Source organism: Ovis canadensis, chromosome 17 (genome assembly GCF_042477335.2).
Source record: "Ovis canadensis isolate MfBH-ARS-UI-01 breed Bighorn chromosome 17, ARS-UI_OviCan_v2, whole genome shotgun sequence".
Taxonomy (NCBI): domain Eukaryota; kingdom Metazoa; phylum Chordata; class Mammalia; order Artiodactyla; family Bovidae; genus Ovis; species Ovis canadensis.
Genome location: NC_091261.1, coordinates 17,070,342 through 17,085,319, shown reverse-complemented (window position 1 = coordinate 17,085,319; position 14,978 = coordinate 17,070,342). Strand labels below are relative to the sequence as shown.

Genomic DNA, 14,978 nt, shown 5'->3' with positions numbered 1-14,978 from the left:
AAATGTGTATATATTTAACCTTTTGACCACCATCTGTTAATAAGCACATGCTAAAGCACTATTTTTAAAATTAAAAAATAACATTCTCCTAAATTTCAGATGAACAAATCTCATGATTATCTTAAAATGATGTGATTCACTCAGTATTTCAAATATAATCTGATCACTGAACTAAGTCTGTTTTCACAACAAAGACCCAGTACAACCAAAAATGTAAAAAAAAAAGAAAAATTTTAACAGACAATATACTGGTATAGGGCAAATTATTTTATGATGAAGTACAATGAATTAGCCTAAGTCTTTTATCCTATATGAATTTTTAAAATATTAAATAAGTACATGGAGCTTAGAAAATGGTTTGTAATAAAGGTTTTATCTGACCAATAGTAAAATAATTTAGACATCAGCTGAGTACCTAAAATTAGTGTGTAGCTTAGGACAACCTATAATGACCACTTACCAAGTTTCTAGTTCTGTCAACATTACCAAGCCTTCCAGATACTGTGCTGAAGGTGTTTCCAATAGGTTTTTCAGTAGGGAGAGGAGGTGGGCTTTGTGGATCCTCTTCATGTAAACCTGGAAAAATAGCAATAATTAATCAGTAATTTCTAGTCTTCGAGGGTTTCACAGCATGGAAAGACTTGCTTCCTTAGGAAAATGTCTATACACAAAAGAATAGGTGGCTGAGCAAAAGAGAAAGATCTCCTGACAAATCTCAGAAAATTGATGGGTTAGCAGCCATCAGTTAATTTTACCCAATGTTTTATCAAGAGTAAAAATGATACTAAATAATTACAACAGTAAGCCAGCGTTTGTTGGAACCTTCTATGACGAGGCATTAAGTTAAGGCACTTTATTCATATGCGTTTCTCTAACCAACATCTATCTAAGTGCTAGATCTGTTGAGTCTGCTAGCTAGTAGCCACATATGGCAGTTTGAACTTAAGTCTTAATTAAAATTAAATAAACAGTTCAGTCCTGCAGTTGCATGGACCACACTGAAGTTCTCAGTAGCCACATGTGGTTGTTGGCTACCACATTAGACAGCACTATGCTAGAAACCCCTGCATCCATTTGACGGATGAAGAAACTGAAGCTGAGAAGAAAACAAATGAACTATCCAGGTCTTGCTTCAACAGTATACGAACAGAGAACTTCCAGATGTACAAGCTGAATTTAGAAAAGGCAGAGGAATCAGAGATCAATTTTCCAATATCTGCTGGATCATAGAAAAGAGCAAGGAAGTTCCAGAAAACATCTACTTCTGCTTCATTGACTATGCTAAAGCCTTTGACTGTGTGGATCACAACAAACTGTGGAAAATTCTTAATGAGATGGGAATACCAGACCACCTGTGAAACCTGTATGCAGGACAAGAAGCAACAGTTAGAACCGGACATGAAACAACAGACTGGTTCAAAATTGGGAAAGGAGGACGTCAAAGCTGTATATTGTCACCCTGCTTATTTAACTTATATGCAGGGTACATCATGTGAAATGCTGGGCCAGATGAATCACAAGCTGGAATCAAGATTGCCAGGAGAAAGATCAACAACCTCAGATACAGAGATGATATCACCCTAAGGGCAGAAAGTAAAGAGGAGCTAAAGAGCCTCTTGATGAAAGGGAAAAAGGAGAGTGAAAAAACTGGTTTAAAACTCAACATTCAAAACACTAACATCACGGCTTCTGGTACCATTACTTCGTGGCAAATAGATGGGGAGAAAATGGAAACAATGACAGATTTTATTTTCTTGGGCTCCAAAATCACTATGGATGGTGACTGCAGCCATGAAATTAAAAGACAGCTGCTCCTTGGAAGAAAAGCTATGACAAAGGTAGACAGTGTATTAAAAAGCAGAAGCATCACTTTGCTCACAAAGGTCTGTATAGTCAAAGCTATGGTTTTTCTAGTAGTCATGTATGGATGTGAGAGTTGGACCATAAAGACGATTGACCGCTGAAGAATTGATGCTTTGGAATTGTGGTGCTGGAGAAGACTCTTGAGAGTCCTTTGGACAGCAAGGAGATCAAACCAGTCAATCCTAAAGGAAATCAAACTTGAATATTCAATGGAAGTACTGATGCTGAAGCTCCAATATTTGGCCACCTGATGCAAAAAGTCAACTCATTGGAAAAGACCCTGATGTTGGGAAAGATGGAAGGCAAGAGGAACAGGGGATGACAGAGGATGAGATAGTTGTATGGCATCACTGGTTCAATGGACAAGAGTTAGAGCAAACTGCAGGGGATGGTGAAGGACAGGAAAGTCTGGCGTGCTGCAATCCATGAGGGAGCAAAGAGTTGGACATGACTTAGCAACTGAACAACAAAAACATCCAGGTCTCAATGCTCGTAACAGTCAGACCACAGCTTTGAACCCAAAAGTCTATTTTCATTGTAATAAGCCTTGCTGCTTCCTAATAGGTGGTGTGTCCAACCCTCCCCCAATCCAAATAATTAAATGTGCTTTCCAATTTATCAGCTCCAGATTAATGGGCTTAATTGCTCTCATTTCCACAAGCAATATCTTTACATCCAAATTATATCCTTAACCCAGAGATAGTGTACCAACTTAGTATAAAAAGAAGAAAACAAAGATGACCAGGCTTAATCTGTGACAGCTAATTAAAAGCTGTGTGCGAAATACTTGGAGCGAGGATGATGGTAACACACTAAAGGAGGCTGAAGCCAGCTTTTACTGGTTAAGGCATTTAAAGGAGATGGGAATTTTTCTCATTCAAATGAACACTGTCTGCTTCCATTTCACATGAAAAACTTACAGCAAGAGGATGAGTTCCTGTTTTATTCACAGACAGGGAAACACTCTCAAAGGAGGAAGGTACCTAGGCCAGCTACTAGGAAAACAGTGACACAGAGACAGGCAAGCCTTCTTAGTGAGAGGCAGGGCCGCCATACAGAGACCGTCCATCTCAGCTGCCATCTTGAAGACTCCCTCTGTGTTGTAGTTTCCTTATTCTTACACAGAAATAATGAATCACCTAGGATATGTTGTCGTGACAAAAAACTGAAGGGTACAGAGTAGTAAGAACATGAAAGTAGAGAGGAGATAGCTTACTGGAAGGAAGGGACGTAGTAATTATCTGATGTGGGTACATGGGGGAGGTGGAGACTTTCGATTTCAAATAACGTGGTCAGCGGAGGCCTCAATGAGAAAAGTGCCATTTGAGCAATGACCTGAAAGAACAGTGAAGAAGGAAGCTATGCAGATATCTGGGGAAAGGATATCTTAGTCAGAAGAAAGAGGTCTCCAGGGGAGGAAGCTGATAGGTTCAGAGGAAGGAGTTTTGCACCACAAAGCTGTTTGTTTCTTTTCTTATCCATTCAAAGTTTTTCGGACACCAAGTCTTATTTTTTTCCCTCTACAGCATATATGCATTGCTTACTAATTGTAATAACAAAATTTGAGGGGACTGTTCTTTTTTTTTTTGGCTATGCCTTGTGGCATGTAAGATCTTAGTTCCCCTACCAGGGATCAAATCAGTGTCCCTTGAAGTGGTAGCACAGAGTCTTAACCCCTGGACCACCAGGAAAGTCCCTGGGGAACTAGTTTTTTATATAAATAGAAATAATTCTCTAGGAACTAGCCCTTCCGTTCTCTTACATACAGCAGTACAGAACTCAGCTTTCTAATAGCTCCTGGAGCTTTGTCAGGATAATAAATAAAGGTGCTTCTTCAATATGTCTTTTCCAGGCTTTCAGGACTACTAACCCAATTTATCAGTGTATAGAAAAGAATAAACATCGCAGGACTGAGTTACAAAGGTGGCCCTTGATGGCCTAGAAAGTTGGATTTTGGGAAGGTTCCCACCATTTCCAGAACAGATAAAAGAATACGGTTTATGCTGGACACCCGCTTTCCTTCTGGGAATCTGGAATTTTGGTACATAACAAAATTTCTAGAGGTGCCCATGTAAACAGCCCCCAACAAAACCCCTGGGTACTGAGTCTGTAATGAGCTTCCTTGATTGACATTTCACAACTGAGGAGATGGAGGAACATCCTGTGCGTCCCAGCTAGGAGAGGACCCCCAGAGGCTCGTGCCTGGTTTCTTCCAGACTTTGCCCCATGCACCTTCCCCTCTGCAGATTTTGCTTTCTGATAAATCGCAGCTGCAAACACAACTAGATGCTAAGTTCTGTGAGTCCTCCTAGCAAATCACCAAACATGGGGGTTTTGGGGACCGTGACACAACAGGAGAATACATTTCAATGTCCAAGTTGTATTCCTTGAAGCCACATGAGCTTTGGACAATATTTATTATCATTATATCTCACACGGCTTATTAAAATCCCAAACACTTTATAATAAGGTAACCGCAAGCAAGCAGAGAACCCAATGAGCTGTCAAGCGGGCTATATCCGTGGGTTATATCATGCTGTCAAAAGAAACACATTACCAGTTCTTTAGTCTAAAACTACTATATAACTTCCTACGAAGCTTCAACAGTACGTGAACCCTGGACTTCCAGATGTTCAAGCTGGATTTAGAAAAGGCAGAAACCAGAGTTCAAATGGCCAATATCCGCTGGATCATCGAAAAAGCAAAAGAGTTCCAGAAAAACATCTACTTTTGTTTTGCTGACTATGCTAAAGCCTTTGACTTTGTGTGGATCAACAAACAAACTGTGGAAAATTCTTAAAGAGTTGGGAATACCAGACGACCTGACCTGCCTCCTGAGAAATCTGTATGCAGGTCAAGAAGCAACAGTTAGAACTGGACATGGAATAACAGACTGGTTCCAAATAGGAAAAGGAGTATGTCAAGGCTGTATATTGTCACTCTGCTTATTTAACTTATATGCAGAGTACATCATGAGAAATGCTGGGCTGGAAGAAGCACAAGCTGGAATCAAGATTGCTGGGAGAAATATCAATAACCTCAGATGTGCAGATGATACCACCCTTATGACAGAAAGTGAAGAAGAACTAAAGAGCCTCTTGATGAAAGTGAAAGAGGAGAGTGAAGAAGTTGGCTTATAGCTCAACATTCAGAAAACTAAGATCATGGCATCTGGTCCCCTCACTTCATGGCAAATAGATGGGGAAATATTGGAAACAGTGACAGACTTTATTTTGGGGGGCTCTAATATCACTGCAAATGGTGACTACAGCCATGAAATTAAGTCGCTTGCTCCTTGGAAGAAAAGTTATGGCCAACCTAGACAGCATATTAAAAAGCAGAGACCTTACTTCGCCAAGAAAGGTCCATCTAGTCAAGACTATGGTTTTTCCAGTAGTCATGTGTGGATGTGAGAGTTCGACTATAAAGAAAGCTGAGCACTGAAGAATTGATGCTTTTGAATTGTGCTGTTGGAGGAGACTCTTGAGAGTCCCTTGGACTGCAAGGAGATCCAACCAGTCCATCCTAAAGGAAATCAGCCCTGAATATTCATTGGAAGGACTGATGCTTTGGCCACCTAATGCAAAGAACTGACTCACTGGAAAAGACCCTGATGCTGGGAAAGATAGAAGGTGGGAAGAGAAGGGGATGACAGAGGATGAGATGGTTTGATGGCATCACCAACGTGATGGACGTGAGTTTGAGTAAACTTAGGGAGTTGGGATGGACAGGAAGGCCTGGCGTGCTAAAGTCCATGAGGTTGCAAAGAGTCAGACACGACTGAGCAACTGAACTGAGCAACTGAACTGAACGAAGTGAAAACCCACTAGATTTTGGTACTGTTAACTTTCTCTCCTCCTCATTTTCCATAGCAACTCTGTTCAATCTTCTCACTACTTGGATTGGAGCCATTCGTTAATAAAACCATCAAGAGACTAAAACCAATATGATTCTTCTAGGTAGTATTTTATAGAGAGAGAGGTCAAACCCCTAAGCTAAAGGGGTTTCATGGCATTGCAGGGTATGCTTACAGCGTAACCCCGGGATGCTGCAGGCGAAGGACTGGTATACTTGCTCTGCTGTTGGCAGGAACGCAGTGGCAGGGTCTCGTTAGATAGAGGCAAGGATGCCTCCGGGCTACGCAAAAGCGTTAGAGGAAATGAAATGAAAGAGGCTCACAGAGAAAGTGTGTGATTACCCTGGAACCCACTGTATGTCATTTCTGTACATACATCTCACACACTTTTTCTCTTGGCCCTGTAGGAGTCTCTCTTATAACAACATCAGATTTGTTTTTGTTTGCTGTACTTATTAAAACCCATCCAAAATTTCATGTAAGAATGTGAAAGTGGTTAGGGCTCTGCACTTCCAAGCCAAGAGCCTGCGTTTGATCCCTGGTTTAAGGAACTAAAACCTCGCAAAGGCAGCCCCCCAAAAAATATCAAGTAAGGAAGTTTATAAAACATGTAATGTTATACTAATTTAAAAGTCTTTTTATACATTGTTACGTTTTTATAACTTTTGGTTATTTCCCTTCAGACAATTCACACATAGCTATATTTAGATTATGCTGACTGGAATAATATACTCCAGTGTTCTTTGGAAGGAATGATGCTAAAGCTGAAACTCCAGTACTTTGGTCACCTCATGCAAAGAGTTGACTCATTGGAAAAGACTCTGATGCTGGGAGGGATTGGGGGCAGGAAGAGAAGGGGACGACAGAGGATAAGATGGCTGAATGGCATCACCGACTCGATGGACGTGAGTTTGAATGAACTCCGGGAGATGGTGATGGACAGGGAGGCCTGACATGCTGCAGTTCATGGGGTTGCAAAGAGTCAGACACGACTGAGTGACTGAACTGAACTGAACAGACATATACAATTGTATCTGCTATCAGTTTCAAGTACTCCTCCACTCTATCTTTACTACTGGCACTAACATAGGGTATTACACTTATTCTGAGTTTAAGCCTCCTTTTAAACTCTCTGCCTAAAAGGATGTTAAAGAGAAGTAAAATCTAAATTAACCGTACTAATTGTCTAGAGAATTATGAAAAAACAACTTGCTTTTATATGTTCTCAGCTATGAGTAATAATAATAAATGGCCGATTACAAATAATTTCAGAAGCAAACATTGATAAATTAGCATATATTTCTCCCCAGCTCCTGGAGTAAAAAATAAATGAGGCAGAGAAGTGCTTACATTTTCCTGGTTTGGCTGGAATTCGAATCACAGTGGGCTTCCTGGTGGGTGCTGGTTGAACTGCTTGTTCCTTTGTTGGTTCTGTTCTGGTGGGGAGCTGAAAGGGATCTAATGAAAAACAGTTGATTTTTGCACGTTTTAGTTAATATGGACTCAAACAAAAAACCTCATTCATAATTAAACAGTCATATTTCTCATGCCCTAGGGAAAACTATTCATGGATAAACAAAATCTCCGTTTGCAGAGACAAAAACAAAATCAGGGCTCATGAAAGGAAACAACTTGGAGCTCTGTAAATAATTTATACGGCTTTGCTTCCTCTCTGATGAGAGAGAGCCAGGACAATCTTCAATTATGTAGAAGCTATCTTTCACGGGAGTGTAATCATTTTATAAGTGTCTCCCTGAAAATGAGGGGCAACTGAAACAAGGAGCCCGTTTCCCCGCACTGTGAAGCCTCCCAGACCCCCCACTCCCATGCCTGTGCTAGAAAACCTCCCCCGGGGGCCGCCAGGGCCTAGAGGGGGCGCTCCGCAGTCTTGGATTGAATAGTCAGGTAAAACTACACCTCACTAACAGGAAACGGAAAGCGTTTTATCTTGGAAGTAAGGTAAGACATCTTCCTTCAAATATTTAATTTTGGGGCAAGGAGTGAGCATTCCTCCATCTTAACTCATTCATTTAAAACTGGGCAGTATGGCTTAGGGAGAGTATTTTAAACAAGAGCGTAACCACCAAACTTCTTTTCCCCTTTCCTCTGGCCACACTGCATGGCTTGTGGGATCTTCACTCCCAGACCAGGGACTGAGTCTGGGCCCTCAGCAGCGACAGCATGGAGCCCTAATTGCTGTAGCACCAGGGAATTCCCCCACCAAACCTTTTTACTGAAAGAAACAGTCTTTTTTTCTTTAACGCAAATGTTCTTCTTAGTAGCTTGGAAAGATGACCATAACTTTTTAACAGATGAGAAATCTAAAAATAAATAGATTAGCAAAAGTAAAATCAAATGCTGTATGATGCATACGTATACTCTGCACAGCACATGGGATCTCATGAGGCTGCTTCTGCCTTTATTCCGCAAGAGCCAGAATGAATTTAAGTTATATCTGGCACCTGTCCTCTGGATCTCACCTGTGGGGAGATGCTCCCTGTGAAACAATGCACTCCAGCATTCGTGGTTGGCCTGTTACAAGCCGCTGTTCAATAAAGCACCTTTTGCTGACCAACTCTTTTCAGGATAGATGAAAAGCTGAGCTAAGGATAAGAAAAGCCCTTTCAGCTCCCCGATACTCGCCTTCCCTTCTACCCAGCTCTCAGGACACCCCACTCTCAGACCTGCCACCAGAGCTGCATCCACTCACTAATCACTTGTTCTCATATCTGCCTACCATGTGCTACTCACAGTGAGAGGTGGGAGACAGGCCTGTCAAGTACAATCCTACTTTAAGTTTATTATCTACCACCTACGTAAGACCCCCAGGTGGCATGCTAGATAACACAACTACTGTTAGGCTACTGGGAAAAAAAATTAGATGACCCCTCTATGGAAACCTATTAGTAGCACATTAGTGAGGCGAGTCTTGTCTATGTTCAAAAATCCAACTCAATGTTGTCAAAACAATGTCAAACTTTCAGAAAAGGCTCTTACAATATAACCCCAGAAGATAAACAAAGCTCTTTTAGGTCTTAACCAAATTCTTTAATCTTTTATTTTGTTATAGCATTATTTTTCATTTCAAAAGTAATAATTATCGTAAAACTGGGAAACATTGAGAAATATATGATAGAAAATCTCCTGTAATCCCATCCCTCTAGTAATAATTATTATCTAAAATTTGGTGTATCTGTCTACAGATTTTTTTTCTATATCGCATTGTAGATATTTTTGTTGTTTTGGAGTTTCTGGGCTGCAGCACGTGGCTTGTGGGATCTTCCCCGACCAGGGACTGAAGCTGGGCCACGGCAGTGGAAACGCTGAGTCCTAATCACTACCGCCAGGAAGATCCTGATTATGCAGGTATTTTGAAAAACAAAAGGAGAATCGTTTGGTATCTATTTCTTTGTGAGACGGGCTGGGACCTGGGACTCTCTGCTGCAGGGCTGCAATGCGTGCACCTGGACACACCCCTCCTCAAGCAACTAAGAAACTACATAAGACTAAAGTAACGGCATGCATTTGCAAATGCGGTCGCTGCAGATTCTGGACAAAAGATACAAAGAGACCAAAGAACCCAACTGCAACTTCTGAAGAACCCCAAGCAAAAGCAGGGTGCGGCACATGCCCCCTGCACACAATTCCACCTAAGGGGTGGGAAAACATCTATGCTACCCCTCAGAAGGTAAAGAATCTGCCTGTCAATGCAGGATATTGGGCTTCAATTCAGGAAGATCCCCTGGAGAAGGGAATGGCCACACACTCCAGTATCCTTGCCTGGAGAATTCCGTGGACAGAGGAGCCTGGCAAGCTACAGTCCATGAGATCACAAAGAGTTTGGACATGACTGAGGGACCAACACACACACACACACACACACACATACACACACAGACACAGACACACAGACACACACACACACCCTCCAGCTGGACCCATCACTCACTCCATATCAGGAACCAGCTTGGCCCCCCTGGGGAGCCAGTGAGCAAGGGAAGCTGTTGCTTGTTCTTGCTCCCCACTGCTACAGGAGGGGCCCTGATAAAGCCTTGCCTAAATTTCTTCTCTGGCCTCTAGTCAATTTCTATTGATTAAGGAACCCAAGAACCTGGTGGGTAGGTAACATTTGTAACTTGCTCTTTTACTTTTTTTCATTCAGTGTTGATTGAGTGCATGCTACGTAACAAACGCTGTTCTAGGTCCTGGGGATATGTCAGTGAACAGAACAGGGAACTCTGCCCTCATGATGCTTACGCTTGGGCAGGAGATGGAGACGGCAAACAATAAATATAATAGAAAAGTGATCCATGTGCTATATTACAAGGTGAGCGTGCTACTGATAAAGGGAAATGAAGAGCAAGGGGGGACTTCAGGTGTGGGCTGAAGGGAAGCAGGCTGTAGGTGAAATGGCAGAACAAGGGCGTGTGCGGAGTGGAGGGATCCAGGGCCCTCTTTCAACAACTGGATTTTACATATTCTAACAGTTCCTCCAAGTTGAAGAATACACATCTGGTCTTTGGGAAATAGCAGTGCTCAAGGATAAAAAGGGGTAGGTACACCGATATGAAAGCCCATTATTGCAAATATTACCTGAACCTGAACTCCCTGGACGTTTCATCTGAGTACTGCTGGCTAAAGTGGAAGAATCTGAAGACTCTATGTAATCTGGCATACATTTTATTCAAACATAGGAATATCATATCTTTCCCGTGCACACAGCTCTCCTTCCTGTTCGTCTCTCTCCCCTGCTGTTGCCCCTGCTGTGCCTCCGTAGCCCTCTTTGGAACCTGCTGACCGCCAAGGAGTGACCCCACCTGTGGCTGTGGCACAGACTTCACCATCCCCAGCCCGCAACTGTGGCTGTGACGGCCCATCCTCTCAGAGCTGTTTCCTCCTGGGAAAAGGACCAAAACTCAAGAAAAGGAATAAGACTGACAGCCGCTCTTGGTGCTCTCCCATTCAAGTAGCATGTCTGCTCTAACAGCTGCTTTGGGGCCTTATAAGCTGTTGGTTATTAGGATAGGTGTTTAGTTGGTGAGTTTAGGGGGTGACTATGGAGGGAGAAGAAAATCTTGAGCGTGGCATCACTTCAATCGTCCCCCAATCCATCTAGGTGAGCGTAGGAGACCACCTACGCTTTTTCACACTCCGGGAGTGAGAGCATGAGTCAGGTGGGCAGGGAAGGAGAAAGAAGCCACTCAAGCGCTCTCGGTGGACTGGGCACAGGGGCTCCCAGATGTGCCTGCTCTTGGAGGACTGGCCTCAGGGAACCCTGTCCCAAATTCTGCAGGTCTCACTGATCACATTAAAGGGTGGTCATTCTTTTACACTTGCTGGGTTTAAACTTAAATACAAAGTATTCAAAATATCCTAGACATTCACTTTCTCTCTTCTTGGTCCTTATTTTTAATTTAATTTAATTTAAAGCTACTCTTTATTTTAAAGCTGCTGCTGCTGCTGTTAAGTCACTTCAGTCATGTCCGACTCTGTGTGACCCCAGAGACGGCAGCCTACCAGGCTCCCCCGTCCCTGGGATTCTCCAGGCAAGAACACTGGAGTGGGTTGCCATTTCCTTCTCCAATGCATGAAAGTGAAAAGTGAAAGTGAAGTCGCTAAGTCGTGTCCGACTCTTAGCGACCCCATGGACTGCAGCCTACCAGGCTCCTCCGTCCATGGGATTTCCCAGGCAATAGTACTGGAGTGGGATGCCATTGCCTTCTCTGATTTTAAAGCTACTCTTTATAACTGGCACTCATATCATGGGTAATTATTCTACTATATATGTCTCTGCAAAAAAAAATTTTTCTCAATACAGAGAAGCAAGGCAGTCTCAGTGTTCCAGCACTGTTGTTTGGCAGGAGCGGGTCTGCTGAGTGACCTCCCCCAGCTGACTCCCTAAGTCAGCGAGCTCAGCATCTGCCTCTCTGTCCGTGCTGGCCCGGGCTGCCATCCAGAAGAGGTGTGCAGATAGGTGGGGAGGGCACACGGCATCACTGCAGTGAGGAAGTGGGGCCAGAGGCCTGGTTTTCATCTTAATGATGCTGTGTGAGTCTCTCTAGATACACCATATGTTTACTTTTTATGTCTTTTCATGAGGGGGCTATTTTTCTCCAACAGCAATGTAAGTAGGTGACCTAGAAAGCAAGGGTGGCTCCTCACGTTTGGGAACTCCTGGCAGTGCCAGGCAGGAAACTGTCCACTATGGCATTTTTTTGTAGCAGCAAATTAATAAATAAATAAAACAAAACAACCTGAAATGTCCATCACTAGAGGAAACATTGACTCGAATATGTTGTGCCCATCCCAGGGAATATCAGGCAGGTGTAAGGAAACAAGGGTCAGACTTAGATCTACAGGCCCAGAGAGAAGACCTTAAACCTCAGTACTAAATGAAAAAGGCAAGCTGCTGAGTAATGGGTACAATGTGGTAAAAATTTCTGTAAAAAGTAGGAAAAAGTTTATATATGTGTACACATTTGTAAGCTTTGGTTTGGAACATTCAAAGGCATCAAAAGCTACATACAACATAGTTCACGCTGGTTACTCTGGGGATTTGAGTGGATTGGAAAGAGATTAATTTTTTATTTTACTAAATGTTTATATTGTTTGATTCGTTACAACTGTTACTTTGTAACTGAAAAGAAATCCAATAAAATAAATTTAATCACATGAAAAAGTTACAAAATTAAGCTGAAATAAACACCTGTGCCAAATAAATTGAAACAAAAAATCACTTAGAAATAAAAGGAAAAAAACATGAAAATACTTGTCCCTTTAGTTGCTTTTTCAAGGTAATAACAGCCCTAAAATTTTCCATAAAGTAACCAGAAAAACAAAAACTCTTTTTTATTGGGCTATTACTCCTCAGTGATTCTATTTAATAGGAAAGAATGCAGAGAAGTATTTTTGAATTTGCCTAATTTAGACATATTTAGTTCATAATAATTAGCTTTTATTTGAACTTTGAATAATATAATTATTTAGAAACACTGTAGTTTACTATTTTAAAAATTTCTTTATTTTTTAAAATCCTCAGCCTGTCATGACCCACAGGCTGAGGATCGGTGCAGGAGGCCATTTTTCCTCTGGGGCAAAGACAAGCGATATCTCCCTCAGTTTCTTTCATCCTAATTCTGCTTATGTCCAGCTATTTAAAGGCCAGTTTCCCCCAACCTCCCCTGACTACCCAGTTCCCTCATAAAAGACAACCTTTGTTAGCATTTTTTACATGGCTTCCAAAGACACAGCATATTTGCATGTAAATATGTGTTTTAACACCAACAATAGCTAAAATATCATGAATACTATCTATACTTTGTATTTTTCACCTAATAATATCTTGGAGATTGGTCCATATAGAGGATAACAGGTGTCTGCCTCTTTTTTAGTTACTGCACAATATTCCATTGTATGGATGCATCAGAATTTATGTAAGCGGTCCACTGAGGATTATTTCCAGTATTTCATAGTAGAAGTCCTTGATCTGGGGTGAAGAATAGGCCCTTGAGGCTCTGGAAATTGTACCTCCAATTGTGCATATATGTCAAAACAGTATTTTCAAGGTAGTAAAAGATTCATAGGCTAATCAGATTCTCTGACTTTTGTGATCCAGAAAGGGTTAAGAACCTCAGGGTCATAATTTTCTCTATCAAAGACTGTTTCCTCTTGCTTCTACAGAAAAAATCAAAACTGTCCGCAAAAGCATCTCCTAACCAAATCTAAGGAAAGTCCACGGCATCTTTCTCTACTGTTACTTGCAGTGTTTACTCGGCCCTCCTTCCAGCCCCTCACACCAGTGCTCTACACCTGCTGCCAAACAAGCAGGCCTCTTTACACCTATACCCGCATGGTCTTCATTACCAGGTCGAGAAAAACATGATGGTAATGTAGTTTTCTGCCCATTACCCGTCTCTAATAATAGGCTTGTCATCATAATTGGTTTCACCATCCTTGGCTTGCTTTTCTGTCATTTTTTCCCCTTGAGTTCTGTTAATAGCAGAAATTGGCTGCTAAACTATTATTCTGGTCTGTGTAATGGGGCTGAGAGCAGAAGCATTCTGCTTTTTTGACAACTGGGTATGATTTGTAAAGGTGTGAAGAGGAACTGCTAATGCTTCTCAGCTCCATTACATTAACCTGGAAGGCATTCCAGCTAAGAAATGAATCCAATATTAAACGCCTGGTTTATGAGTTTCCCCTTAATAATTTTTCTAATCCTTACAATGTTTTCATAGCTTCAGTATTTTCTGATCTCTATTTCCTGAGATTAATATGGCAACTTCACTTTATGAAAACTGCTTTATTGGATTTTCTTTCTTTTTGAGGGGAGAGAAAAAGAAGGAAAGGCCTATTTGTGAGTTTCTTGCCTTTCTCTTGGGTTCCTCCCCAAGTTTCTGGCTAATGTCAGAATGATTAGGCAAGTTTTCACAAAGAGACCATAATCCTCTACTTACAAAGACAATATTATTAATATACCATCAAAAAGTCACAAAGCCTTACAGCATAGGGAATACAGTCAATAATATTGTAATAACTTTGTATGATGGCAGATGGTAACTAGACTTATGGTGATCATTTTGAAATACTGAATCACTAGGCTATGCACATGGAACCAACATAATGTGGTAAGTCAATTATACTTCAATCTAAAAAGTGTGTATGGCTTCCCTGGTGGTCCAGTGGTTAAAAATCTGCCGTGCAGTGCAGGGGAAACCAGTCTGATCCTTGGTCCAGGAAAAGCCCACATGGCAACTAAGCCAGGGCACCGCAACTCCTGAGCCTGTGCGCCACAAGGAGAGAAACCACCACAAGGAGAAGCTCCAAAGAGCAGCTCCCACACGCCACAACCAGAGAAAGCCCGCGTGCAGCAACGAAGACCCAGTGCAAACAGACAATCGTTTCCCTCTCTGAAAGAGTCACAAAGCCCCAATCATTAAACAAAAATCCCCCTACATTTTGAAGAATTCAGAGATAATCTTGAATGCCTCTGGAGGCCAATAAACAAGGAAGCAACAAGGTCCAATGTATGCTCTAGACACACCCCTTGGGTAAGCATGGTATAGCTGATGGTGGTTTAGAAGCAGAAGCAGAAGCTCAAGTTATCTGGACCTGAAGATTGGAAAACTGGGCCAGTAGCAGGAGGGATGGAAATGAGAGAAAGAACTACTCATAAGGTAAAATCAGCAGGACCTGGCAACTTATTGGATGTGAAGGGCAAGAAGTAAGACTAACAACCACTACTTAACGAGCACACACT

The 14,978-nt window shown here is 41.9% G+C and overlaps 1 protein-coding gene across 9 annotated transcripts in view; it reads right to left on the bottom strand.

The window, feature by feature from the left end:
- SH3D19 (SH3 domain containing 19) overlaps positions 1–14,978 on the bottom strand; it is a 201,254-nt gene that overhangs the window by 30,734 nt on the left and 155,542 nt on the right. For all 9 annotated transcript variants that reach the window (XM_069556718.1, XM_069556723.1, XM_069556719.1 and 6 more), the window contains 2 exons: positions 7,070–7,177; positions 461–576 (listed from right to left, as the gene is read on the bottom strand). In XM_069556718.1, coding sequence (XP_069412819.1) covers positions 461–576; positions 7,070–7,177 — 224 coding nt within the window. The remainder of the gene's footprint in view (positions 1–460; positions 577–7,069; positions 7,178–14,978) is intronic.